Source organism: Prinia subflava, chromosome 5, assembly GCF_021018805.1.
Source record: "Prinia subflava isolate CZ2003 ecotype Zambia chromosome 5, Cam_Psub_1.2, whole genome shotgun sequence".
Taxonomy (NCBI): Eukaryota; Metazoa; Chordata; class Aves; order Passeriformes; family Cisticolidae; genus Prinia; species Prinia subflava.
Window position 1 is genome coordinate 26,049,303 of NC_086251.1, and position 27,181 is coordinate 26,076,483.

Genomic DNA, 27,181 nt, shown 5'->3' on the forward strand with positions numbered 1-27,181 from the left:
CGGTGCCCTTTGTGTCGGGCGGGCGGGCGGGCGGCGCGGGTCAGGCCGGGCCGGGCCGTGCGAGCGCCGCCGCCGCCGCCGGGGCGGGGAGGGGGCTCCGCCGGCTCCGCCATGGTGAAGAAGCGGAAAGGCCGTGTCCTTATCGACTCCGACACCGAGGACAGCGGCAGCGAGGAGAACCTGGACCAGGTGCGCGGGCAGGCCCGGCCCGAACGCGGGGCCTGGGAACGCCGGCCCGCGCGAGGCTCGGCGCCGCCATCCCTCCCTCGCTCCCGCCCGGTGGTCCCGCGCCGCTCTCGCCCTCCTCAGCCCGATGGGGCCCCGCGGCCGCCGTGGGGAGAGCCCGCGCCCCTCCGGCGGGTCCGCGCCCGCCCCTGGCAGGAGGCCCGCGTTGGCGGGGTCCCTTTGCAGCGGCCCGGTGCTGGGCGCCGGCGGGACGAGGGGCGGTGGATGCTCCGGGGCGATGCTCCGGGGCGATCTGGCCTTGAGGAGGGGTTAGCGAGGCCCGCTGCCAGCGGTCTTCTCACCTCGGGTAGCGGGGAAAGAGGCCCAAAGGGCTGGGCAACTTTTCCATGCTACTTTGGCACGCCGGGAGAGCAGCGTGTCAGGTCCTTGCCTCCCGTCGGGGCAGGCGGGCTCCCGGAGTGTTAACACGTGTTTTATGCGACCCCCTCAATCCTGGTCACTGCGCTGGGGGAGCTCAGTTGATGGGAAGCCAACCTGTAGATGTAAGAAGGGGTGATATTTATTTATTTGTCAACAGAGCATGTCCCGGGGTTTTAAGCGCGGTGTCTGGTGTGAGTTCAACCATGTCAAGGTTGCAAAGGGGGTGCAACCCCTCTTCGGAGCGGGCTGCTTTCAAAGAGTCACCTTTCGGTGTAGCACGTATTGATGGTGTGATTCCAATGGTAAATAAAGACATTATAGGTGAAGTGTGTTACTGCTTGTATTGGCAGTGCTTGCTCTGGAGAGAAGTTTATGTTGATCTCTGGATTGAATATGTTGAAACTGACATGTCTGATGTAATTTATGTGTTGGACCTTCAGAGTTTTTAATATAGAAGCAGTTGCTGTGTTGCAATAAAAAGCCTTCTCAAACACTCAAAAATACTTCTGCAAATTGGGGCTTCAGAAAAATCAGATCAGATACTCTGTTAAAACAAATACACTGGAGCTGCTGAGGTTGATCATGCATACCTCCAGAGTCCTTAGGGCTGCCCACATCTCCCTGCTAATGTATCAGTTTGATAGTTTTAGAACTTGAAAGTAGGAGTTGGACTAGCTCTAGCAGCAGTCAGAAAATCGGAGTGATGGTGGTAGGAATCACCACGTGGTTCTGCATCTGCTCCATCCCTCACTGGCAGCAGGCATCTGCAGCTGTACCTGAGCAGGAGGTGCTTCCCCCTGCCCTGAGCTGTTTGTAGCAACTGTGACAGCAGGGAGATGTATGTGCAAAGATGAAGATCAGGTAGCAGGGAAGCAATGTTTTTGAGATGAGAGAACACTGTCTTAAATGTTAAATGCCAAGTCCACCCCTGTAGATTAAGTGTTTGTCAGCTTCCCATGGCAATCTAGGCTTGCTAATCAAAGGGCTAGCAGTTTTTTAATTACAGTATCTTGGAAAACAGAGAACAAGTGAAGGAAGATAGATAGATAGATAGATAGATAGATAGATAGATAGATAGATAGATAGATAGATAGATAGACTGGAAAATTTCTTGACTTAAAAGCATGCTCCTCTTCAGGATGTTCCCAAAGTGAAGCTTCTTCAGGAGCTTCCAGAGGAGATCTGTTGATTGTACAAATGTGTTATGTTGATGTTGCAGGGCTTCTTTAGAGAACAGTTGATAAAATGCCATTACTAATGAAAGGTTTCTTTGTTGGTAGGTAGGCAGACCATCAGTTTCTGCAGTGTTTGTGTTCTCATTTGAGGTATTAAATTGTAATCAGTGTGTTGAGATAATCTCCCAGTTGTGAAATTAATGGAAACCAATCTTGTATCAACTTCCCAAGACTGCAGAAGTTGGAGTGGCTGTACTTCTACACACAGCTAAGATTCATCAGCCCTAGAGCAATGTTTCTGAGAACAGATTCTGTGTTTTGGACTGCAGAGACAGTAACACAGCTTCAAAAACGTTTGGTTTGTACTACTGCTTGTGTCACTGAACAAGCGATGGACAGCAGATGATGGGAGTGTCTGAGAGCCGTGTAGTTCTTCATGTGGATGCGTGTTGCCTGTGAAGGTGCTACCTTTGGAGCAGAACAGCTCTCCTAAGTTTCACAGACTTTGAGCTTCATACCTGCTCTGTGTCTATCCAAAGCTTTAAGTGCTTTCTAGGGTGTGCACCAACAGTGAAAAGGAATTGAACAGGCTGACTAAATATTACCAACCATGATGTAAAAGTGATGCCTAAAGCATTTCCCCTTTAAAGTGTGTGATTGCAAATATCTCTGTTGTTTAGAGGAAGCTGCTATCTACTGGTATTTGACTTTTGCTTCATGGTGTAGTTAGGGTGGTTTTGAATTATTACCCAATCTAAAAAAGACAAATCTGGACATGACTGTGAAAGTGATTTGTCTTATGTTGTCTTTTGTAATTTGTCTTATACCAAGAAAGTAATGCTACTAATAGTTACTTTTTATTGCTTGTTATTGTTAAAATCCTTTTGTAGCATCCAATATTAAAACGGTGTGTGCAAATATATATTTATGAAACATAAGTAGACTTATTCCTTAGTAGGTGGCAATAATCATGCTAGTGAGATCTGCTGAGATATTGCCAAGAACCTGCATGTGCTTTGACCTGGATTATTAAAACTAATTATGACACTCTGAAATAAATGTGTGTGTTTTTACTCCAGGAGCTCCTGTCATTGGCCAAACGGAAACGCAGTGACTCTGAAGAAAAGGAACCACCTGTGAGCAAACCTACGGCATCTTCAGACTCTGAGACATCAGACAGTGACGATGAGGTGAGTTTATCGTTATCACTGAGATTGCTAGGGGTTATTTGTCTGATTGTACCTCAGCAGGGAAATTGTATTTGTCATACAGTATATTTAGCCTGCTGACTTCATAAAGTGGGACTGGCTGTCAATGATGAAGACTGAGGGAGACCCATTAGGGCCAGAGACTGTATTTTTTATTTTTATTTTTTTAATTAATATGTTTTGAATTCCAATCATATACAAAATAGTCTGACTATAGAAAAGATGACTGTCAGTTTAATCCCATGTTCATGTGGTCTGATGAACTGCCTGCTTAAAACTAGAGTTTTTCCTGTGTTGTGCTTGCAGTTGAGGTATCAGTGGCGCTACTAAAGCTGGAATCTGAATTTGGGGAGAGAAGTTTTCATCCTTAGAGTGGAGCTTCTTTCCTAAGAAAAGGGTCAAGGCAGGTGGTACTATTTTACAGGTAGTAAAACTGTTTTATTTAGCTACTTTGATTCTCCAGGAATTGTGCTGTGAATTAGCTGTCTGGCCATTTGGACATGCAGCAGAGTGTGTTTTGATTGATATTATTGAAGAAAGAGGGAAGAAAGAGTTTAGCATTATTTTGTCCTAAGGTTTGTCAATTTCTTGTATAGCAATGCTTATCTGCTGGTTCTGTTTTAGTATTTGTTCTTGGTACTACATTCCAGAGATGGTTAAAAGTCTGTGCATCTAGAAAAGAAAATTCAAAAAGACTTATTAAAACAGGCACTGACAAATGTTATACAGGTATTCAAAGAAAAACAATTTCTTGAAAGCTTAAAAGTATCTTTTGCAAGCTTTCTGCAAATTATATTGAGGTCACTTGTTCTACCTATTCTTAAAAGTTTGATGAGAGATGGGAGATGTTTGGTGTGGGTTTTTGTATTTTTTTTCTTCTGAAATAACAGGAAAGATTATCCAATGTGGCAACTTGCAGACTAACAGGATAGGCCAGTGATAAACTATAAAGCGTTTGTTAGTGTAGCAGAGTTGTTCCAGTAAGTGTGAAGAATATGCAGTTTAATTTTCTCCGAGGCATTTCTGAAATAAATATGCTTGGAACTCTGTTCCAAATCAATAATTTTCTTTTTAAAAACAAATGCTTCTTGTATCTCTAATATACATTTAAGGCATAGACACAGACAGAATTGTGAACAGGCTAGATGTATTAGGTTCCTTATTGGGTAACTGCTCGGTCTGTCACCGTGTGTGTTCAGATCTGCTGGCTCACAGTTTATTTATTCTAAGTTGTGTGGAGACCAGCTTGTCTGGAAAAAGTAGGCTTGGGTATGGAGAGCACGTGGATGAGAAAGCCTTCCATTCTGTGTTTGTCTCTGAAAGCTGTCATAATTTTAACATGTGTAATAAGTAAGGCCTACCTTTCCATTTTGTGCAGAGTGTGACAATAACTCTTCACAAATTCGCACAGACCTTGATCTCAGATCAGTAGTGTCACTGTTGCACCCTGTGGGCTTGATACTCTTTCCAATCTGTGTATCATTTCAAATTGATACTATGTTCTTTCTGACCTCCATGCAGCAAGAGGAAAAAGATTTAGAGAAGAGGTAATTAGGACACTTGCTTCTATTCCTGTGCCTGAAATATGCATTCTGAACTGCTGCTTGTCACAGCAGGATGAGTAGCTGGCTTACAACAGTTCTGCTTCTGCCAGTCATTCCGTTCTGTGCGTCCTGGGCTTGACTGCACTAGTCCTACTGAATAACTCAGGTTTTAATACATGTTCTTGTGGTTGGTTTGAAGTTTGTTCAACCTTAGGGGTTGGGATAGGGGTCTAAGAGTTGAAGTTGTATTATTGGACTTGCAAGGTGAAGACCTTGAGGCAAAAGCATGGAAATTGTTGCCCTGAGCAAATGTGCCTAATCATACCCATGTGCTTCCACAGAGGTTTTTCAGAGTGCATGTCCATTGTGATTCCTGGAAATCACTAAATGTTCCAAGATTGGCACTATGTTGCACATACAGGAAAGAAGCCTAAATCTGTGTTTGAGAGCGAAATGCTGCTTTCTTTTAGAGGGAGGAGAGTTTGTGGGGCGTAGGGGAGAAAAAAACATTTTGGAATTACTGAATAACAGCAGGTACAAATCATGCTGCATCTATACAATAGTGCCCCAGGGATGTCGCTACGTCTTCAATGTTATATTTATGTGTATCAGAGAGAATGCACTTCTTACCCAGATACTGAGTTCTGTAACACTCAAAGGACCTCTGTGGTCTGAATCAAATTTCCTAGCCACTGGACTGAAAGTGAGTTGCAGGCAATGAAATAGGAGGGATGCTCTGAACTGTCTCTTGGTGCGGCTGTGGAACATTCTTGACTGAATTACTATAAACTTTTGTTCAGAGAGCTGATAAATAGCAATGATAAATAGCAACGTGGGCTTTGCAATAGGAAGAGCTACCTTTGCAAAGAGCTGTACTAATCTGGACACAGATGGCTCCTTTATCTGACCATGTCTCCTCAAGAGCTCACCATGTCAAACTGGTAGCTTTCTGCATGGAACCAGTTTGGTGCTAGCCAGGTTACTGCTGGGGCTACCATACTGGAGGTTTGTGTGTCCACAAGGTGTTCTTGTTACTGATTGAGGGCTTAGGTGGATGATAGTCCTCAGTTGCAGTAGGTTAATTCTGGGCTCTTGCTTTTCCTTTTTTTTTCTGGCTTCTTTGCTTAGAGTAAGGTAATTCATTCTATTGTGTGGGAAGAGTGGATGGCTTCTGCAACAACTTCACTGACATTAGTGTTGATTAGACAGAAAGTCACAATGCTACGGGAGCTCCTGAAAAGTACACTCATTCTAATGTCAGGAAGGGTTCAGTTCTGCCTTTTAACATCTACAGGGTAAGGACAGAATATCCTTCCAGGAGTAGAAAACATATATAATGCATGCTTAGTACTATTCTGGAGTTAAGTGAGGATTATCTATTTATACCTTTTTTTACAAATGTGCTAATTTGTTAGGAACTGTATAGCTGAAGATCTTGTCAAGTGCTATGGGACAGAGGAGGAGGTGAGCAGTGAGGAGATTGGTTTCAAGTAACAGCCTAGAGGGTTTTATGCCTCTTTGTATCCCCTTACTGCGCTTCAAGTTAGAGCACTCCAGCAAAGCACAGATAAGCAGAATACTGCATGTGTTTTTCTGTTTTGGGGGTGTCCTTTTGTGGGTTTGTAGAAATCGCAGTACTGAATGTTGTCTTTTCCTGTGTGCTTTTATTTTATAATACTACTTAATTAAACCTTCAAGAATGAGTGGGTACTCCAGTCCTGTGAGGCCTTTGCCTTACATTTTTTTCAAGATTAGGAAATGTGAAACAGGCTGTGCTTTAATCTTCTTATACACAGCTTATAGACTGTGTTCTTTGTAACTTTGACTTTTCCTGCAGCAGAGAGTTTTCTTCAGCTCTTAATGGGTGCAATAGTAAAGCTTTTCCCAAGGAGGAGAGGTGGTGTTACTTCCTCTGCTCCAAATAAAGTTCAAGTGCAAATCTGAATAGCACAAGTTAATTGTGTGAAGGCTGGCGTGTCCAAAGGAGTAATGTGAATAAGCTGTGGACAGAACTGGTATAAAATTTAGTCTGTAACTAACTTCTTTAAATTGCAAACTAGCATGGGTTTAACTTCTTGGGATTTGATTTCTGTGAGCTTCTATGAGCAGTGCATGAATGAAAAGGGCAGATCAGGTGTCTGATGATATTCTGGCCTATGAAGACTTCTCTCAGCTAGTTCCCTGCAAAGCCTCTTCTGTGGCTTCCAAAGGTGTTTTCTTTATTTGCTTATTTCCTTTCCATTTTGGTATTGACACCTGAAGTTTCCTCTTTGTGTCTAAAATAGCTCTTTAAGTTTTCTGATTGCTGGTCTGTTGTCATCGCGAAGGTGTGTGAGGTGTTCAAATGACGGGTGTAGATCCTGAAAGGCAGGATAAATAACAGGGGCTTTTTATTTACTATTTAGTTGTAGAAGTAGTGGTAGAGAGCTTTTTCCTTCTTGAAGCTCTTGGAGTGCTGCCTGTAGCGTTTTCCAAGCTTTGAGAAAGCCTGAAGACAGTGATTACTGCCTTATTTTCATATCTGTGCTTCCTGCTTTTGAGTTCAGACAGGCTGAAACTGTAGTTTCATGACTTGCCTGGTGGACTCCCTTATTTTTTTCCTGTATGAATGCATGAAGGTTTGTGAGCTGAGCTGATGTTGTCTACCTTGGTGCACTTAAATGCAATGACAACAGGACAGCTGAAGTTTATCTGCCCTTGGAAAGGAACACATTGGTAAGGGACCTTTTTTGCTTTGATGTTGTGGCTTGTAGTTTGCATTTTGCTTAAAAAGCCATTGGATATGGCAGGAGGGAAGGATATGGCAAGGATAGGCTGACAACCTTACTTGTGCATCTCTGGCTCGATGGGGGTTAAAAAAAGGCTGGGCAAACACTTATTTGCAAATTAAAATCTCAGTGTGTAATGCATTTAGGTACTGTGTGAATAGAAGGAAACAGCAACTATCAGCAGTAAAACAATTCTGCACTCTTAGCTCACTTCAGGTATGGGTTTGTTTGTTTGTTTTTCTTTTCCTTTTTTTTTTTTTCTCCACAATCTAATTTTATCTCCCTAGTGGAAATATATTCAAAGTTTGCTGAGTTATAAAATATTTTCTTAAATCACTTTATGTAGTTGCTTTTTTAGAAGCCGACTTATAAATCTAGGTAATTTCTGATGTGGTGGAATGGCTTTTTTTCCCCCTAAGTCCATTCTGGTTACTGTGGCTTAATTTGGATTTCTTAGAATCAAAGAATCATTTAGGTTGACAAGGATCTTTAGGATCATCATGTCCAACTGTTTCTTGGAGGAAATTTGCAAGCTATTAGCACTGTGAACCTTGGCAGCAAGAGGAAAATTCAAAAGGCTCTTCTGACTGCTTCTTGTGGGAGAGCCATAGAGCTCTGTTGTTTGGTAGTACTAAACAATAAGCAGAAAGCCCTGTTGCAGTACACTTCTGCACGGGTTTATTGACTTCCTGCGTGTGGAACCACGGAGGGTTCCAGATGGTGGCACAGGAGGCAGCGGTGAATGGAGGGGCTGTTCTGAGGAGGCCTTACCCTCATGGGAACCCTGTGAGAAGCATTGAGTGGTGCTGCCTGACTGCAGCGGGGTGGAAGAGACCTGCAGGAACTGCAGTGGAGCTTAGACTGTGGAAAGTGATTGTTGTTTGAAGTTAAGGGAAACAGAGCAAATAAATGTTTCTGACTATAACTGTGTGCATTTTTACTTGATGTTGTATGTGAACATTTTTGATTTCTGTTGGTATGCTGGAGTGTGAGGAAGGAACTCAAGACTTTGACTTTAAAGTATTGCCTTCCCTTTCCCTCCTAGACCAGCTAATCTGTTGCGTCTTCCTCTGTTGAAAGAAGAAATTCATGTTGGTCGCTCTCTCTGAGCAGTGCAGATAGGTCATTGTGTGTCCAAAAGACAACTGCAATAGTGTCCACATGCAGAACAATTTATGAGCCTGTGAGTCTTGCAGTGTGTCTTGGTTTTGATTAATTAGTGGTCCAAGATTTGCCCGAACTCTTGTCTTGTCCTGTAGTTGTTCTGGGAATGACCAGACATTCTTGAGAGTTTGAAGTAAGTGAGTAAGCCCAGAAGCACCTGAGTTGGATAAGAATTTGGCTTTGTGACAGCACTGAAATTAGGAGATGGACATAGAGGTCACTTGCACAAAAAAAAGTGAGATAAAGTGTTATCTCCAGGGTGAAATAGAAACCAAAGCACACTTTCCTAGGTTAGAGAGCAGATTTTTAAATTACATTGTTGTGTGTTGGTTTGTTTAGGTGGTTTCTTGGTTTTGGTTGTGTGGTTTTGTTTGTGGGGTGGTTTTTGTTTTGAGGTTTTTTGTCTTTATTGTTTGTTTGTGGGTTTGGATTTTTTGTTGTTTGGGTGGGGTTTTTTTTGTTTGGTGGGGTTTTCTTTGCTTACTTTTTTTTGTTGTTTCTTTTTTTCTTGTTCCAAGTGTTTGTCACATCAGTTTCTTTTCAGTCCTATCTTCCTGGTCACAGGTTTTCTCCACAATTCTACTAGTGAGTTAAAAGCTGAAAACAGTGATATGTAACCCATGTAGGTACAGCTATTACACATTTTATTCACTGAAGTCCTGCTGTTCTTTATCTGATCTTAGCTTCTTTCATCTCAGCATGACCTCTCAAGGTCTTGATGTAACTGTGTTGTGTACTGTGGCTTTCGGTGTGCTGCCTCCTTGCTGTGCAGCATGCTGACATGAGGTATAATTCAGCATTAGAACACTGAAAAGAAGTGGCAGAGCTCTGAGAGGGAGGCACCTCTGCATCACTGCTAAACACCGAGTTTCACTTTTCTTGCTGTTGTCTCTTCTCTGGTATGCTGGCAGTAGGTGACCATTTGAGCAAATAGCAAAAATGCACTTTTCTGTTCACCTGGGAGGCGATTCCTTAGTGCCGAGATTTGAGTAGATTTAGACAGAGTGCAAGCTTGTTCTTAACTGATTTATATGAGCATAGTAACCAGAAATAGTATTAAACAGCAATATTGTAACACTGAACAAGTAAAACTTTAATGCTGAGGCCAGTAAAAACGTCAGTACAAGCTCAGGCTGGTATAAAGTCAGAAGCTTTCTGTGCAGTTTCTCACCTGTCCTACGGACCATGTCAGACTTGGGGTACCTGTATAGGGTGTCAATTGCAAGGCTCACCACTGTACTTTTACCTCAGGAAAAAAAACCAAAAGCTTGTGCATTGACAGAGACTTCTGAATACTCTGATGGTGCCTAGAGAACATGATGAAGCACTTGGTAATGTGGAAAGTACAAGGCTGAGTGTGAGAGTAATCAAAACCTGGGAAATTCCAAAGGTCCTAGTTCAGGTATTGTTAGATTAGGTAGTAGCTTATAATTACTTGCTTGAGTTTCATCTAGAGTAACTGAACACCAGGGCTCTCTGAGGATGGTGTCTTGTCAGGCAGAACAATTAATCAAATTTGATGGAATGATTACTGCCTGCAGAGATAGACTTGATTCAGGATAGGGTGACTGGGTAAGAAGCCTGAAGTTTGTGTGCATCTTTTGCTAAAAAGTGGGGTTTTTTACTTAGGATAGTTTTGAGTGCAAGATTTCAGTTATGCACAATTGTATTTGCTCACTTGCATTATGACTGCTTCTTAAGACTGTATGCTCGACCAGGTGATGATGTCCATGAAAGATGAGAATAATATACAGATATTTGGAGGATTTATATCTCTATAAAGCCTGCTATATTCCTGAGGATTTCATGCCCCATGCCATGATCTCATCTGGAGAATTTCTAGGAGAGGCAGTGAAGTGCAAAATATTGTAAAGCTTTTAAGTAACTGTATGAGCAATCCTTATTGCTTGTATTCCCTTCTGGCTTTACCCAGGTAGTTGGAACAAAGTAAAAATTCTATTAAGAAATCACACTGTAAGGTAAATACTGTTCCCATTCTTCTAGGACTTTGTGATTTAAAATGGCTATGTGTATGTCTTTTGGTGTAAGTTCTGTACTTAACAACTGTGGTCTAAATTAACTGAAAATATGATATTAACTGAAAATTAAAATAAGGACTTCTTACTGTAACTTTTTTCTTTTTTTTTTTTACCTAACTTCTGTGATTCTGATTTAATTCCACTTTGTGTACATAGGGGCTAGTGCCACCACCTGCATCTATGAGTGCACTGTTGCCTTGTTGCACAGAAATACAGACACTGTGTACTTTTGGTAAAACCAGGATTTTGAAAAGGCTGTCATATATAATTGATGTCCTTCATGAAATGTAAAATCTGCTCCTGATTAAACTAGGTCTGGAAAAACATCAGTTGCTTCTGTTTAATAGTAACTGAAGCTGTTCTTTACAAACGCATTGAACACGCTGTTTGAAATTATTTTCTTAGGAAAATATTTTAATACCTCCTCCCTTGGCAGATATTGCCAACTTTGAAGTCTTCATTATCTTTTAAAAGAAGTGATCTACCAACTGTTACAACTGGTTTCTTTATTTTTCAAAGAAAAACTTCAACCAACCACACAACACTATTCCCAAAAACCTTGTAAAAGGCTCTCATTTATCTGATAAGTTTCTTATTGGCTTCCCTTTTTTTTTCCCCTTTTCTTTACACTTGTATGATTTTTTGCTGTCAGGTATTGGGCTATTTCTCAGCTGGTTTTACTCCACTATTCTGGAGAAGGGAGAAGAGAGGAATGTTTGTGTCTCACGATCCCTTTCTTGGTTCTTTCCTTGCAGTGGACTGTTGGAGGTTCTAAAAACAAAAAAAAGGGAAAAGCAGGTAAGGCAGAGAAGAAAGGAGCCATGAAGAAACAGATGAACAAAGCTGCCTCTTCCGGCAGCTCAGATAAGGACAGCTCGGCTGAGAGCTCGGCGCCTGAAGAGGGTAAGATAACGCACGTGCATTTATTTAGTGTGATTCCAAGTGAACTCATCTGTTGTGCACCCTGAAGAGTAGTGTTGCATGGTGATGTTGAAGACCATCTTCAAAGACTTTTCACTGTGTGACTTACAGTCAGGGTAACTTTTTAAATTTACTGTGGCTTGAAGTGCATGTAACTCAGTGTAGCATTGCTGTGAGCACTCCATTACAACTGCAAACTAAATGCTATTTCAACTGAAGAATGAATGACGTTTCATTCCCTGACATTCTCCTGGAAAATTCCTTGCTTCCTTCTAGCATGTTCTATCTACCCACGTGGGTAGCATTTTTATTCCCTTTGGTGTGTTTTCCCATCCCAAACTTCTTGTGATAAAGGGAAAGATATATAGTGTTTGTGATGCAAATAGGAGCTTATCTTGTGTGCATTTGCTCTGAACTGGAATTCTTGCACATTTATACTGACACAGAAGAAGAAAAATAATTCTATAACTTTATTAGAATTTTTTACATGAATATTTAATACATTTCAATGCTGGGTAAACTTCCTATCTTCTGTTTTTGTCATGCCCATGAAGGTTTGCAGGTGCTTACTTGTGATTTCCATTGATACTAAAAAGGGAATTTAAGAAAGCATATGAAGGAGCTGACAGTTTTAAGTATATCAAGCACAGCAGATACAGACAAAGGCATGGAGTGACTATGTATATATCAGTGCTTGCAAATCAAGGGTTTTCACATTGTGAGCTTGCAAAGCTGGAAGTTTCCAAGTTACTAATACCAGGATGGAAGTGAAAGAAGGAATCCTAATGGCCTGCTTTTGTAATTCATTGTAATTTAGTCAATTAGTTGAGATAATCAAAGCACTTGGACTTGGATCAAGTTTAAAGGTGATGTTACCCAATGCTACTGGGGAGTCAGCTGTTCCCTAAACCCCTGTGTAGCCGGGAGGGCTTGTTACAGGAACAGGGCTAGAGTCAGGGCCTTGCCAGCCCTGAGGGTATTGGTTTCAACTTTATCTCCTGGTTTCAACTTTATCTCCTGTGTAATTCATAGTGGTTGCAGTCTTTACATGAGGAGTTTTGGTCCTTCAGGTTGCTCTAATGAGGTGGTTAATGTGCAATTCTGTGGTGGTTGATCACAGTGCTTGAGGTGTGTACACACAAATTCATGGCTGTATAAGCAACTTGTCAGGGGCATAAGCATATAGGCATAGAAGTCTAACTTTAGGACTGTAACATTACTAAAGGGCCTTTTAAATTTGTTTGTTCTACTAAGAATTTTTACTTATAACCCAATTTGTGTTCAAATGTAGTACCACTCATTTTATAATTTTTTTAGCATACATATATTGTGGTAGTTTCAACCTTGCCTTAATTTTCATTATATGTATGTTTTTAGTATGGTGGAAGATGAGTGTAAAATTAATTACTGCTATCCCATGCTAATATGCTATAATAAAGTCGTTAGTCTTTGCCCTAGCTGAATCGCACTGCCTTATATTTTTGATTTAGGAGAAGTCTCTGACTCAGAAAGCAACAGCTCCTCATCTAGCTCAGATTCAGATTCTTCATCTGAAGATGAGGAATTCCATGATGGCTATGGAGAAGACCTGATGGGAGATGAAGAAGACCGAGCTCGACTGGAACAAATGACGGAAAAGGAGAGAGAGCAGGAACTGTTTAACCGGATAGAGAAGAGAGAAGTGCTGAAGAGAAGGTGAATTTTATATTTGTTGATATTTGGTAGCAAATTCTTAAAGCCTGCATAGAGAGTATGCTGACTGTGCTCTCTTGTTCAAGGTCTAAGCATTCAGCACTGCTGAGTGAGTTAAGCCTGACTGTATATTTTTTGTATGTAAACTGTCCCTGGAGGAGTTAAGAAGCACACAGCAGGAGTTCTGCATATTCTTGTAGAAGACAGTATCTAAGAGTTTCTCAGCTGTTGAATATGCATAATTCTGTCAGCTACCCTTGTACTTATGTTACTGCTCCGTAGGTTAGATGCCAGACAGTCAGAAGGCCTGCTTTCTCTTGATCTTTTTTGTATTAACTGTCATGTACTGATGCTTTGGAAAAAAAAGCAAACAAAGCATAAGGTGTATATAAGTTTCTGGAATTTTTCAGAAAACAGTGGTGAAGCACAGATCAGAGTTAGGGTTGCCTGTATATGGATGTGAAACTGGCTTGGGCCCTAATAGAAGGTGCTGAAATAATGAGGAGTGGTGTTGGATATGTCATTTTCATGGAGTCTTTTGTGGATTTCTACCTTATGTACTGTGGTTTTGTTGTTTGTCTGTAGCTGTTACACTGTCCAGTCAGGCAGCTTCTTTGTAGTAAAGGTATTTTACTTCCCACGTGTCTTAATCAAAACGATTTGGCATGTATGGGACAAGGTTTCTTGAGTTTCTTTCTACTTTAGTGCCTTCTCTTTTCTCACTTGCTGAAAAATTCCCTAGAGGACTGACATCTGTTGAGTTAATCATGTCAATACAAGCAACTGCCAAACTGTTTTTGTCCAAGCCATAACTAGAGCACTGCCTGCCTGCCTTGATTTTAACACTACATTCAGAATCTTATGTGTTCTGTTGCTCTCCTCAAAGGGGTGAGAATGATTGTAAGTTTGGATTTAGATCACATAGAAGGACATCATATCTTTAAAATTTACTCTCTTTTCCATGGTAATTGAATGTCTCTGGTTTAGAATGAATGCTGGATTGTTCAGCTTGGATACAAACAAGCTGAACAATCAAAGCTGGAGTTACTGATTTAATCTTAAATGAATTTGTGCTGTTCCATGTCTTGGCAGGTAGAACTAAAGGGTGGTGGGGTGGTCATTTGACTTTGTGATAAGCTGAATCTTTCAAAAGCTCTTTCTATGCATATTATGCTGTGACTTCATTGGGATTACAGCTGACATTGCAAGTGATATGATGTGTTATGCTTCATGTTAAAGTCATAAAGGTCAATGAGCTCATCTGACACTTCAGTTTGTTGTCTACAAAATCCAGGTGTAAAGGACTGAAGAAGAATGGACTGCGTAATGTGTATGTGGATAACACATTTTGAATTTCAGTTACTGGAAGTTATTTTTTGCTTGTGTATGTCTATATGCACACTTCACTAAAGCAATGACCAGTCCATGGTGCAGTGGAATCTCAGTCACGGGACTGTTCATTGAAATTACTACTCTCCTGAATACAGTGGCTGAAAATAAGACATCAGGGTGATATATGTCATGAAGGTAGACATGGAAGTGCATAAATTCTTCCGCAGAAACTGAGTCTGATGAGAATTTAGCTGCTGAAGGAGGACTCCCAGAAACATTGCAGTCATTCTAGTAGAAAGGTGAAGTTTAGGCACGAAAAAGTTAGCATGATAGTGACTTTAAAGAAAAAAATCCTTAGCTGTTTAGGTTCAAATGATGTGAAACAGCCATATGGTTTTAGAGTTGGAGGCAGCATGCAGTGATCGCTGCACTGGCAAAGAGGAAGATGGAGTAAGGGCATATTTCTTTGGACTAGTAATCTCTACATGGTCTCATCATCATAACCCTTTAGGTTAGCTCTCTGTAGGACTGCATTTGGTGTACTCAGCGTTTCTTTGCTTTATTGTCATGGGGAAGGGAGGGGATGGGAATAGGGGACAGGATAACATAAAAGGGACAAGCAGTTGAAGTGTTCCTTGCAGCCTAATAGCAATTGTGATAGCATCTGAGCAATCCCTTGCTCTCTCAGGAAGAGCATTCTTTCATACATTCTTTTTCTTCCAATAACTGCTACTAGATTTGAAATCAAGAAAAAACTAAAAACGGCAAAAAAGAAAGAAAAGAAAGAGAAAAAGAAAAAGCAAGAGGAAGAGCAGGAGAAGAAAAAACTCACACAGATCCAGGAATCCCAGGTAGGAAATGAAACTTGGTAATAAACCCTTTTCCCTTGGCGAAAGGAGATAGGATCTCTACCTCTCTACCCCAAATGTTTTCCCTTAATGTCAAACAGTGTAGTAAGCATATCAGAATTTAGTTAATTTATATGTTCAAGCTATCTTCAGTTTTTCCAGTTCATTTAAGGAAGTTAACATCTTTGGCCAATTGAGGTGTGCACTGGTACTCCTTTAATGAAAAACACAAAGTTGCAGTCTTGTCTAGAGTTGCTGTGATAGCCCTCCCACATGAGAAAAGGAAAGCAATCTTTTACAGTTCATTTAGCCAAACTTCTGCTGTTCAGTCTGAAACATTCCATACATGATCTTCTTGAAAAGTTTGAGAGAGCAGACCAAAAACTGCTCAGCTGTTATTCATTATTTTGCATGCACATACGTACAGTGGAAAAAATGCTTAGTTTCTTCTGGCAGGGATGTCAAGGAAAAGCTTAAATACCAGGAGGAGCAGAAGTAGTTCTATAGTTTTTCCACCTCCAGTAAAAAGAGGACAACACGAGTTTTTGAGGCCAGGCCTCTCTAACTGAACTGTGGTTCAAATAGTGGAGATCCTGCTGTTAATCTAGAGTCAGGGCAGGTAGGCTGCCAGAGTGGGATGGGATTCATCTTGCCTAACTTCAGCCATCTCAGAACCAGCTGATTGTTTACACTTTTTGTTGCCTATTGTTTTGTGCAATGGAAGAAGGCATCTTCAGCTGACAATTCATTCCATGTTGTTTTCTAGTGAAACAGATGTTTAACACATAAAATCAAATTAGGTGAGATGAGTTCTCCCTTAGGCACATGTTGAGCAGAATGAACCTCATTTCCCTACTCCCTCAACTCCATATATGTACGTGTGTGTACATTTTAATAGTTCATTTATAATACATAGTGTGTAGTTGCTAATACATATATGCATGTGTCAAAGGATCTTATTTAGAGTTCTTTTACAGTGCCTTGCAGAAATTACTTCAACTTAGCTCAAATGACTGTCTTTTATGCTTATTATGGAGGCTGCTTTCTCTATAGAGATAGACCTGTTAGAAATGGAAAACTCGAGAAGACTTAAAACATTTAAGATTTGGATCCATCTTGCAGATTTTACAAGCAACTTTATATCTGCTTTAAGTATTTTTTAACATAACTTTTTTCTTTGCTACTAAATGAGAACTAGTGCTTTGATTTGGCCTTGCAGAAGCAGCAAATGAGAAGAATATTCATCTAGTTTTTCCTCATTACATGTTATTTGCTGAATTACCTCTGTTTTATTTCTCTAGTCCTTTTTTAACTTCAGGGAGGAATTTTGAGACTAAGACTTGGTGGCAGAAATGTTGAACTATAAATATGTTCATTATTTTTGATATGAAGCAGAATAAAGAAATATGCTCTAGATTGATTTCCCTCTGTAGCCTCTGTAAAAAATGAACTGAAAAAAACTGATTTCAAAAAGGAATATGTTAGTAATTTCTATTTGAAAATTTTTCAAGGAATGCAAATAATCTTTGTTTTCATGCTTTTCAACTTATGGATTTATGGTGTTGAGGGATTTTCTGTACATGTTTTTAGGTCATGTCACATAACAAAGAGCGGAGATCAAAGCGGGATGAAAAGCTAGACAAGAAATCTCAGGCAATGGAGGAGCTAAAAGCAGAAAGAGAGAAAAGGAAGAACAGAACAGGTATGAAAGCATGTTGCTATTGCTACAGTTTTTGAGGCATTATTGCAACTCTCTGAAAGTGATACTTCCTGTTTCAAATTATTACAACATTCCTCCTCCTTGGAGTGAGTGAATTCCAGGTCTGTGTTTTCCTTGGTCTTTGCCCAGCATGACCACCTAGGATGGTATTTGGCAGCCACTGCTGCGGTACTCCTCACCCCTACCCCTCCCTGGAGTGGTCTAAAAACAGAACTTTCATTGCAGTCCACTGTGGCTCTTAGTAAGGTTTAGTTAATGGGTCTGAATTGGTCACTTAGATTCAGGTTATTAATCTCCGAATCATTTAAACTCCTGCTTGCTGTACTTGTGACACCCTGTCTATGTTTGCTTGTTTCTTCACTGGCACATCATCTTGTCCATGTTGCCACTGACTTTTGACACAGCCATTTTTTTTACTCTACTGGATTTTATTGTGATCCTCTCCAAACATGAGTTTTTTCTTTTTCCTTGTAAAATAACAATGAGTTGTCTGATCATATTAGTTTTTTTCTTGTATATCCTTTTGTTACACCCATCTTGAATTACTATGTGCAGTCAAGCTGGGAGACTGAAAATAAGTACAACTGAGGTTTAGGATGTTTTTAAATACTTCGTGTATATGCAAAGAGAGAAGTCAATGAAATGCACAGCTTACTAGAGGATTTGAAGATGTGCCACCTGTATCTAGTGTAAAATTAATACCTATCTGCCTCTTGGACTTTTTTTAAAGCAATTAAGATTCAGCTCTTATAGGGAAGCGTTCATAAAATATTTATAGCTTGCTTTTCCTTGTTCTCTGTCCTTCTCCTCAGCTGAATTGCTTGCAAAAAAACAGCCATTAAAAACTAGTGAAGTATACTCTGATGATGAAGAGGAGGAGGAAGATGATAAGTCTAGTGAGAAAAGTGATCGCTCATCTAGATCCTCATCCTCTGATGAAGAGGAAGAGTAAGTAGTAAAAACTCTGGACTCTGATTACTTGTAAGTATGTTCAAAAATAGAGACCCACTTTAGGTAGACACATGCTGTTTTAGAGGATTGTTTGGGGCGGTTCAGTGTCTCTAAAGTGTTTTTGCCTTCGGGCACAACTGCATTGCTCAGATTTGAGTCCTTGGCACTATATCATGGTTCATATGACTTGTTTACCTTGGGTGGGTTTGCAACTTCAGTTCCCTGCTGTCAGGTTTGGCCCAAATTACACTGTTGTTTACCATTTGTTAGTCCTGCAGTTCAGCAACTGCAGAACTCTGGCACGTATCTGGGCAGATATGTGTGCTGGCTTTGAGTGTTAGTCTATAAGCTGTCTTGGTGTGTGTCTTCCTGCTTTCTCGTAGCAGGGGCAGTGTTTAGTAAGTCTAGAACTTTACATTAAGCCTTTCTCATGAAAACTAAATTCACACATCTACAGTCAACTAGTGCATGATGAATCATTCCTTTTAGTGGTAATTTAAATAGTGCTTACACTACACCTTATTCAGGACCTCCTTTTCCAGTTTTGATTATATCTCTACTTTTTCCTTTATTCCCTCTCACCTTTCCCAAATCAGGAAAGAAGAAATTCCTCCCAAGTCCCAGCCAGTGTCCTTGCCTGAGGAGCTGAACCGAGTCCGGTTGTCGCGGCACAAGCTGGAACGCTGGTGTCACATGCCCTTCTTTGCCAAGACAGTCACTGGCTGCTTTGTCCGTATTGGCATTGGCAATCACAACAGCAAACCTGTTTATCGGGTGAGTTCAGCTCTGAGGGATTTGGTTCTTTCTTTTTGTGCTGTAATAAAATACTTGCAGCTTATCAGTTCTCAGGTACCGGTGACTGATACAAAAAGATTGTTTATAACCAGAAAATGTCATTGCTGCCCAAGAGGTGGACGAGACTGGTTTCTCCCAGCTTTGGTTCATGTTGTCTTACCATTTGTATTGCTAACTAGAGTTCTGTGTAGACCAAGTAAGGATAAGTAAGATTCACTCCTTATTTCTAGGACTCTTCCCAAGTTATTGTGGGGTCTTGTCTCTTTTTTTACAAAGTTTCTAGTGCCTTCAGAAGAGACTGTGATTGAGAACACAGTTTTGTTTTTCTGTTTCATTGCTGTAATCATAGGATACAGTAACAGTCTCTAAAATTACATTACAAAGGCCCCCAGCAGGGCTGTGTTTAGTATGTGAGCAGTAATAGTGTATTGCATTTGGAACATATGTTAACCCAAACCAACATTATTTGAGAAGGAAATAGGAAAGGTAGGGAGTGTACAGTATTTGGTCAGGAAGGCAGAGCTGAGAAGATACAAAAACAGCATCAAGCATTCAGATGGTATAATTTATTAACTCAAAAATTATGTATGAAGAAACTCATTCAGTACCTGATAACATATACTGGAGAGTCTTGCTTTCCTTGATCTGGTTAGAATTGTTAGCTAGATTATGTTTTAATATTTCTAGTGAAAAGGCTTGAATATGCCAGATACATTCCAGGAACCAGATACATTCCAGGGACATGAAAAACACCTCCTTTGTATCCTTCTTCTCATAACTTTTACTCTGTGATACAGGTTGCTGAAATAACTGGTGTGGTAGAGACTGCAAAGGTTTACCAGCTTGGTGGGACACGGACAAACAAAGGACTACAGTTGCGGTAAGATGCTAAAGGAATCCTCTTTAGTTCATAGATCAGTGTCCTTTTCATAGCAAATGATGTTCTGTGTGGGTTTGGAGGTGAGAACTGAGAAATAGACCGAGCCTTGTCATGCTGCTTAATGCTAGAGTGTTTGGGTTGGGTTTGTTTGGGATTTTTTTACTCCTGGTGCTTAATGGAAATTATAAAATACCCCAAAAATTTCATGCAGGGAGTTATGATTGTGTTGATATGTGGTTGTCTGTTTTTATGCTTCTTTAGTCAGTTTACACATATAGATCCAATGTCACCACTTTACACCACCACAAGGGGATGTTTTACATTTTATTGTTGCAGGCACGGCAGTGATTCACGTGTGTTTCGCTTGGAATTTGTCTCAAATCAGGAATTTACTGAAAGTGAATTTATGAAGTGGAAGGAAGCAGTAAGTTTGCCAGACTTTAGTTTCTTCTTAGCAGCCTTTTGCCAAGAATACTTTAGGTGGAAAGTAACTCTGTCTCGTGTTTAGATGTTCTCTGCAGGGATGCAGCTACCCACACTAGATGAGATAAACAAGAAGGAAGTGTCCATCAAAGAAGCCCTCAACTACAAGTTTAATGATCAGGACATTGAAGAGGTAAATGGTGCATCGTAGTGGAGCTGTGTCAGTGCTTAAAAGTGACAGGAACTCATGCAGTAGAACAGTAGATGTTACAAAGCAAAATGATCATGGTATTTGTTTTCCAAGAAGAAAACAAAAGGCTCAAAAGGATGTTTTATAACTGGATAGAGTAGCTTGGTGACCGTGCTGTTGTTTGGTGTTCACTCCTGCTTTTCTTTATCATTTGTGCCCTGTTATCTCCTCTTGAACTCTTGAGTATGGCAACTTAGTTCTCATGTTCTGAAAAACTGACAGCATCATGGTAGTTGCATTTATCACAGTTTTTGCAGTTTTGTACTTGCTTGATACTGACCAAAGGTGATTAGCATCAGGTTTCTGTAGGTAGTGAGGAGAATGGACCTGTAACTCATTACCAAAGATACAAACTAAAAAACAGAATCATCAGAGCATACATCTATTGCTTCTAATGTCCAAGTATTGAAATAATTTCATATTGCATATTCATGTCATTTCCTCTTCATCTTACAGATTGTGAAAGAGAAGGAAAGGTTCAGAAAAGCACCTCCAAATTATGCCATGAAGAAAACTCAGCTATTAAAGGAGAAGGTGAGAGATGAGATGATGCCTGCAAGCTTAATGCAGTCTTTGCTTTTGAAGAACTGGAGCTCATCTGGATTTTGGCAGTAGTCAGCAGTAAGCTCAACTTCAACTGTGCAGCTGGAAGGTGGTTCTCAAGGTTCATTGCTGGGGTCAGAATACTCAGAACCCAGTCAGCTATTGCCCTCGTTGTTTTAGGGGCAATTGCCAACAATTTAAGCTGTCTCTTTTTGTGTCTGTTAAACAAGGTCTTAAACTGGTATACCTCAGTAACTTTTCCTTTTTTCTTAGTTTTTTTCTTTTTGTGTTTTTTTTTTGGGGGGGAGGTGTTGGTTTTGTTGTTGGGTTTTTGTTTTGTTTTGTTTTTATTTTTGTTTGTTTTTGTTTTTAGAGTACCAACCACTACAGTACCTCATAATAATGTTTGAATGTTGATTTCCTCTTCTTATTTTAAGATAGGAAACACAGAAGTTGTGTTACATTATTTTTTATTCAGAGGTAACTGAATTGTCACTTTATATCTGGTAATTTAGATTGAAAAAGAAAGAAGTGCTCGAAAGATTTACTTCCCATGAACTGTTTTACCTGTAGTCTTCCTGGAACAAATAGACCTAACAGTGCATAAAAGCCAAAGCCAAGAAATGAAGAAAAGCAGTCTTAAGTATCTCTGAAGATAGGACTGCATGAATAGAACCAAAATTTGTTTATCTTTCTCGAGACATTAAAGCTTCGTATACATTAAAACCCAATAGTTTATATTAATATACATTCCTTGGTTCCTTGGTATACTGTATTTTTGTGGTCACTATTTTACTAGACACGAACATGTAAATTACTAGGTTCCAGTCACACGGGGTGCAGTTGCTTTTTGTTGTCACCAGGTGGCACAATAAGCTGTTGTCGTGCCTTGGGGATTCCGCTCCCTGAAGTAAATGGTAACTGGCCGTTGCAGAAATAATTCTTTTCCTGATGTGCTAAAAGGGAATGTTAAATTTTAATAAATTTTAAATAAAAGTTGTAACTTAACCAATTGACCTGTCCTCCTCATGCTGGGACTGGTGTTCCTACATCCTCCCTAGTGTAAGAGTTTTCAGATTTCTTCAGAATAAGAAACCCAGTTTTGCCTGGAGCTGTAAGGCAAGTGGAGCTCTTTATTGTACTCTTATGATGCAAGGAAGAACATTCCCTACTGGAGTAGGGTTAGCTGACTGATTCCTGAATATATCCGTTGTCTCTGAGTAACTCTGGCTAGAGAGTAGTGCCTAATGAGTTACTGTTTGGTTGAAGGCTATGGCTGAGGACTTGGGGGACCAAGATAAGGCCAAGCAGATTCAAGATCAGCTTAATGAACTTGAAGAGAGAGCAGAGGCCCTGGATCGTCAACGAACAAAAAATATTTCTGCAATCAGGTAAGAAGATGATGTTGGGAATTTTCTTTCTTAAATAGTATCAAATGATATTTAAAAAAGAAAAACTAGTGCAGTAACAAATGAACTGCAGGTTTTTTTCTTTTTTTCCTGTACAGTGTGTTAGTGTGTATTGTAATTGCTCTGTTAGTGCTTGTCTATCTTCACTTTTTTGTACCTGTCATGCAGTTAAAACTGTCAAAAATGTAAACTCTCTTCTATATACCCCAGGGGGCAGTTGTATTGCAATAAGACTAATTTGTGGTCATGATGAAGCTGCAAGAATGCTTTCAGGTGTTTTGTCGTATAGGGACTGATAAATGACAGTCACTTTCTTTTTCTTTCCCCCACCCTCCTCTTTTTCCATTTTGCAGTTACATCAACCAGAGAAATAGAGAGTGGAATATCGTTGAGTCTGAGAAGGCTCTTGTGGTAAATAGTGCTGAATTAATACTTTTCTTCAAGTAGAGATGAAATCATGCAACGAGCAATAATTGCATGGCAAAGTTATGCTTAAACATTAACTGTCCTGAGAGTTGTGTGCCTGTTTTCTGTATGCGATAAGGACAGTTTTGTCTTGTGAAGTGCAGGACGATGGGTGCGTTAAAAGCTTTCTAATCTGTAATGTTTGTTGCTGGTTTTATTCTGATCTCGGTGTTGTATATAGCAGATGAGTAACTGCATGGATGGGGGGCTGTGGGAGGAATTAAAAGAGTGTAAGTAGCAAACTCAGCAAAACCATGTGCTATTTCTTCTCCAGGCTGAAAGTCACAGCATGAAAAACCAACAAATGGACCCCTTTACTAGGCGGCAGTGCAAGCCCACAATAGTGTCTAATGTGAGTGCAATACTTATCTTCAGTTGAGGCAATTTGCTGAAAAACAGAAACCAATGTAATGCAGAGTGTAGAAACAAAAATACCCGACCATGCCATGTGCTATTAATGCCCTGAATGCCAGTCTAAGATACAGCTGAGTGAGATCCAGATCCCTCTTCTTTTTTAATGCAAAGTGTGAAGGACATACATGATGTGGGTATGTACTGCAAAAGCAACCATGACTGAGACTTCTGTCATGAGTTCATCTATGTTGAATTATTCAGATTTAGTTAGCTCTGGGGAGATAATTTGCTTTAGGTGTGAGTTTCACTTTTAATTAGCTGAAAGTTTCTTAGAGGATTAGTTAAAGGTGAGAGGAGAATAAACATTTTGGACCTGTGATGCATTAAATAGTTCAACACAGACTTCCCATGTGATACTGTGGCAAAACCTTCTACTGCAGTCCCTCCATATATAACTGATGAATAATAAGGTGATCACCTCCTCCTTCTAAGTAATCTAGCCTTGTTGAGATCTGTTCTGGGATAGTATGTGGTTCTGGTGTAGGTATCTAAAAAAACCTGCTCAGGTTTGCTCTCATCAGTCTCCACAAACCAGCAAGGAAATAGAAAAGAAATGCTATTCCAAGGCTTGAATGAAATATTTCTGAAATACTTCTTTATTAGAAAAGAATCATAACAGAATACCTTTATTGTGCTAGAGAACTGTTAGGTAAAGAAAATAATCTTCTAAAGATTTCTTCTCTCTAACAGAGTATTTCAACCAGAACTGTAAGCTGAAAGCAAATACATATTACAGTAGCGTTAAGAGTAGTCACAGAAACAAACCATATAATCAGGAAATGTATTTCTGATTTTTTCACATAAAAGCTTTCTGAAGATGTTTTTTAGTTTTTTACTGTCAGATAATGTCAGGATGGTTTCAGTAGCCTTTTGAAATTCTGGAAATTGGGTGCATGATATACAGAATCTTATGGTTTTAGATTCATGGGTATGAACACTGTTTAAACAAAATGTAGTTCTAGCTTTTGCAAATTTAAATGCAGTATTTTTTTATTTTTATTCTTCCCTAATATTTCACCTTTGCAGTCCAGAGATCCTGCTGTCCAAGCTGCCATCCTTGCCCAGCTAAATGCAAAATATGGATCTGGTGTGTTACCAGATGCTCCAAAGGACATGACTAAGGTAAGTTTCCATTTTGGTCTCTCTTATGTTCCTCATGCTGTCACCCTTTTCCTCTGTGAAACTTGTGAAGGTGAGCATGCTTCAGTTCTAGGAAAGGGTATCCTGTAGAGCTTTATCATAAAAAACCAATAGCTTCCTGGTTCTTGGGAAAGGAAATTTAAGTTGCTCTAGCAATATGAAAGCTACAGTAAGTGGGTTTATGACAGAAGAGGGGGAAAAAGATTATTATCTTTCTTTGTACAGCCAGATAATATTTGGAGACTTACCTGTAGTTTTCATTTCAGGGTCAAGGAAAAGATAAAGATGTGAACTCTAAATCAGCTAGTGACCTCTCAGAAGATCTTTTCAAAGTACATGACTTTGATGTAAAGATTGATCTTCAGGTTCCCAGTTCAGGTAGGTGTTCCATTTGAGTTTGGGGATGTGATTGTCCAGCCCATTTTGGTAGAACTTACTTCTTCCAGAAATTTTTTTTCAAAGTTATTGGTGGCCTTTTGAAAGTAGGAGTAAGGACTCTGTTAACCATCTTGGAAAGTATCTTGAACTGAGGAGTAGGGGATGTGTGATAGTGACATCCACTGAGAAAAGAAGAGCGACCATATTGTTTTAGAATAAAAGCCTGTATATCCCCATATCCCGAATTTGAAGCCTAGGGAGAGAAGGAGATAGTGAGGGGTTTTTGATAGGCTCTTCCAGTCTATATTATCTGTGACTTGGATAATCTTTGGGGAGAAGATGGGTGTTGTATTTAATAAGTCTTGGCAGCTACCTTGATACTTGCTGCGTTAATCTAATAACTTTTGACAACAGATAAGATGTGTGTCTGTGCTGTTCTGTCCTCTGTACACATACTGTGGGGATAATGTATTCTTACTTGATTTTGAACCTGCTGCATTACCAAGTTGCTGTTCCCTAACTTAGGCATTGCAGATGGTACTGAAGTTAAATTTTAGGGGAATGAAAACACTGACCAGTGAGTGAAGATAATAGACACAAACTTGCTGGCTCTTCCTCTTTGTTATCTTGACTTTGGCAGCAGGAGATGTGTTTCAAGAACAGCTGAATATCACAGGATCCTTTTGATTGAAAAAGACCCTTAAGATTATCGAGTCCAACCATTAACTCATCACTTACAAGTCCACCACTAAACCAGGTCGCCACGTGTCTCAGCTACACATCTTTTAAACACCTCCAAGGATGGTGACTCAACCACTTCCCTGAGCAGCCTGTTCCAACCCTCTTGGTGGAGAGGCTTGACAACCAGCTTGACAACCCTCTTGGTGGAGAAATTTCTCCTAATATCATCTAAACCTCCCTAGTGCAACATGAGGCTATTTTCTTATGTCCTATAACATAGTTTTCCAGTGGGAGGGAAGCATGGGAGGAGTATACCACTGCAATTTGACACAGAAGGTTTAGTATTTCTTGCATTACTTGAAGAATTAGATCTGCAGTTTCTTGGAGGACAATAATTTGGGAAGTACTGTAAGAATGCACAAAGACAAACCTTGTCAAGAAGCAAGAGCAGAAGTTCTTTTTCCAACTAGGTCAAGATGGAAACTCTGGATGTAAGACTACAGAATGAGGCAGGAGTTCAAGAACAAGAGATCTCCTGAAACAGCTAGTGAGAGTTATGAACTTGAGAGTTAGCAAGCAGATAAGGGTTAGGCACCGAAGGACACTGAAGAGAGAAGGATGAGAAACAGAGTTTTCCTTAGATAGAACACCATATTGGCATCTTACTGTCTACTGTCTGCTTGCTTAACAGAAGAATCTAGAGACTGATAAAAATGTGTGTTGTAGATATAGATAGAGCATTTGACTTTTTCTGCTTCTGTCTCTGGATTAACAGCCAGTTTAACACACAGTCAAAATTGCATGTGCAGCATCTATGAAGATAAGCTCCCTTATACTGTCTGTATTATTAACTGAAGTTCTAACTGAAGTTCTAACCTGATGTATACTAGAGAAGCCAAACGTGATTTTGTGGTGAAGTTGTCAGCAAAAACAACAAGTGAAAACTTATTGTTTGCCTGTAGTTTGGTCCTTACTCTTTTCTTGTCCCCAACAGAATCTAAGGCACTGGCCATCACCTCCAAGGCTCCTCCAGCAAAGGATGGTGCCCCTCGGCGATCATTGAACTTGGAGGACTACAAAAAGAGACGGGGGCTTATTTGAGCATGCCCACTCTGCTGCTTCTGATCCTGCATGCTCCATGATGATGTCCCACTTTTTCTTCCTCCCTTTTCAGTTCTCCCTTCTGGGTTGGAGCAGCAATGGAGCTGGGAAGAGACTCTTTAAAACTGCCAGTCATCTGTAACATAAACCATTCAACTATTTACTGTATAGACCTCCCTTCTTGCCCTTTCCTCTGCTCCCCTCACAAATGTGGATCTGTGCTATTTGGGGTTTTCCCATTTCTTTTAGTTTGAGTTTTGTTTTTATTTTGTTGATGCAGCTCGTTGGTCCACTCTGTGTTCAGTATTAGCCTGAGGTCTGGATTTCCATAGGAATCTCTTGGCAGTTGCAGAATCAGCACTTGGTGATCTCCCCTTACATACCACCACAGGCACAGTGAATAAACATTGGCGCAAGACCTTTGTGGCTGGAAGGTCATCTGCACTTTCTCCCTCTTCTTCTTCCTCCTTCATCCTAGCTTTGGAGAAGGGAATCTTCAAAAACTGGCCTAGGTTCAAAGTGTAAATTTTTTTGGGAGGGTTGTGTGACTTTTTTTCAGGTGTTTTTTATCATTTTTAAGCTGCAGTACTATTTGTATCTGTCTGTCACAGTTCTTTACGGCTGTTTTGAATTTCTACCAGCTGTACTTGAGCATCTGAAATTGCAAGAAAGAAACTCATTAAATGTGATTCTTCTTACTAAAATGGCTTGGCTGATATAGCTATTTAACTTCA

General features: G+C 40.2%; 1 protein-coding gene across 1 annotated transcript; it reads left to right on the forward strand.

Moving 5' to 3' along the window:
* The first annotated feature begins 4 nt into the window (after positions 1–4).
* Positions 5–27,151, forward strand: RTF1 (RTF1 homolog, Paf1/RNA polymerase II complex component). Its single transcript, XM_063398525.1, has 18 exons — positions 5–189; positions 2,861–2,971; positions 11,260–11,407; positions 12,916–13,120; positions 15,186–15,300; positions 16,888–16,999; positions 17,830–17,965; positions 18,565–18,742; positions 19,561–19,643; positions 19,980–20,067; positions 20,152–20,259; positions 20,773–20,850; positions 22,129–22,250; positions 22,622–22,679; positions 23,008–23,085; positions 24,174–24,269; positions 24,554–24,665; positions 26,341–27,151. Exons 1-18 carry the CDS (start codon positions 112–114, stop codon positions 26,445–26,447), a joined length of 2,013 nt encoding a protein of 670 aa, XP_063254595.1. The 5' UTR covers positions 5–111; the 3' UTR covers positions 26,448–27,151.
* The last annotated feature ends 30 nt before the right edge of the window (positions 27,152–27,181 follow it).

Excerpts from the sequence above, each read along its gene's own strand:
- RTF1 (XM_063398525.1), top strand. The coding sequence starts at position 112 with ATGGTGAAGAAGCGGAAAGGCCGTGTCCTTATCGACTCCGACACCGAG. Across the intron at positions 15,301-16,887 it reads CACAGATCCAGGAATCCCAG|GTCATGTCACATAACAAAGA; the intron begins GTAGGAAATGAA and ends ACATGTTTTTAG. Across the intron at positions 22,680-23,007 it reads AGTCTGAGAAGGCTCTTGTG|GCTGAAAGTCACAGCATGAA; the intron begins GTAAATAGTGCT and ends TTTCTTCTCCAG.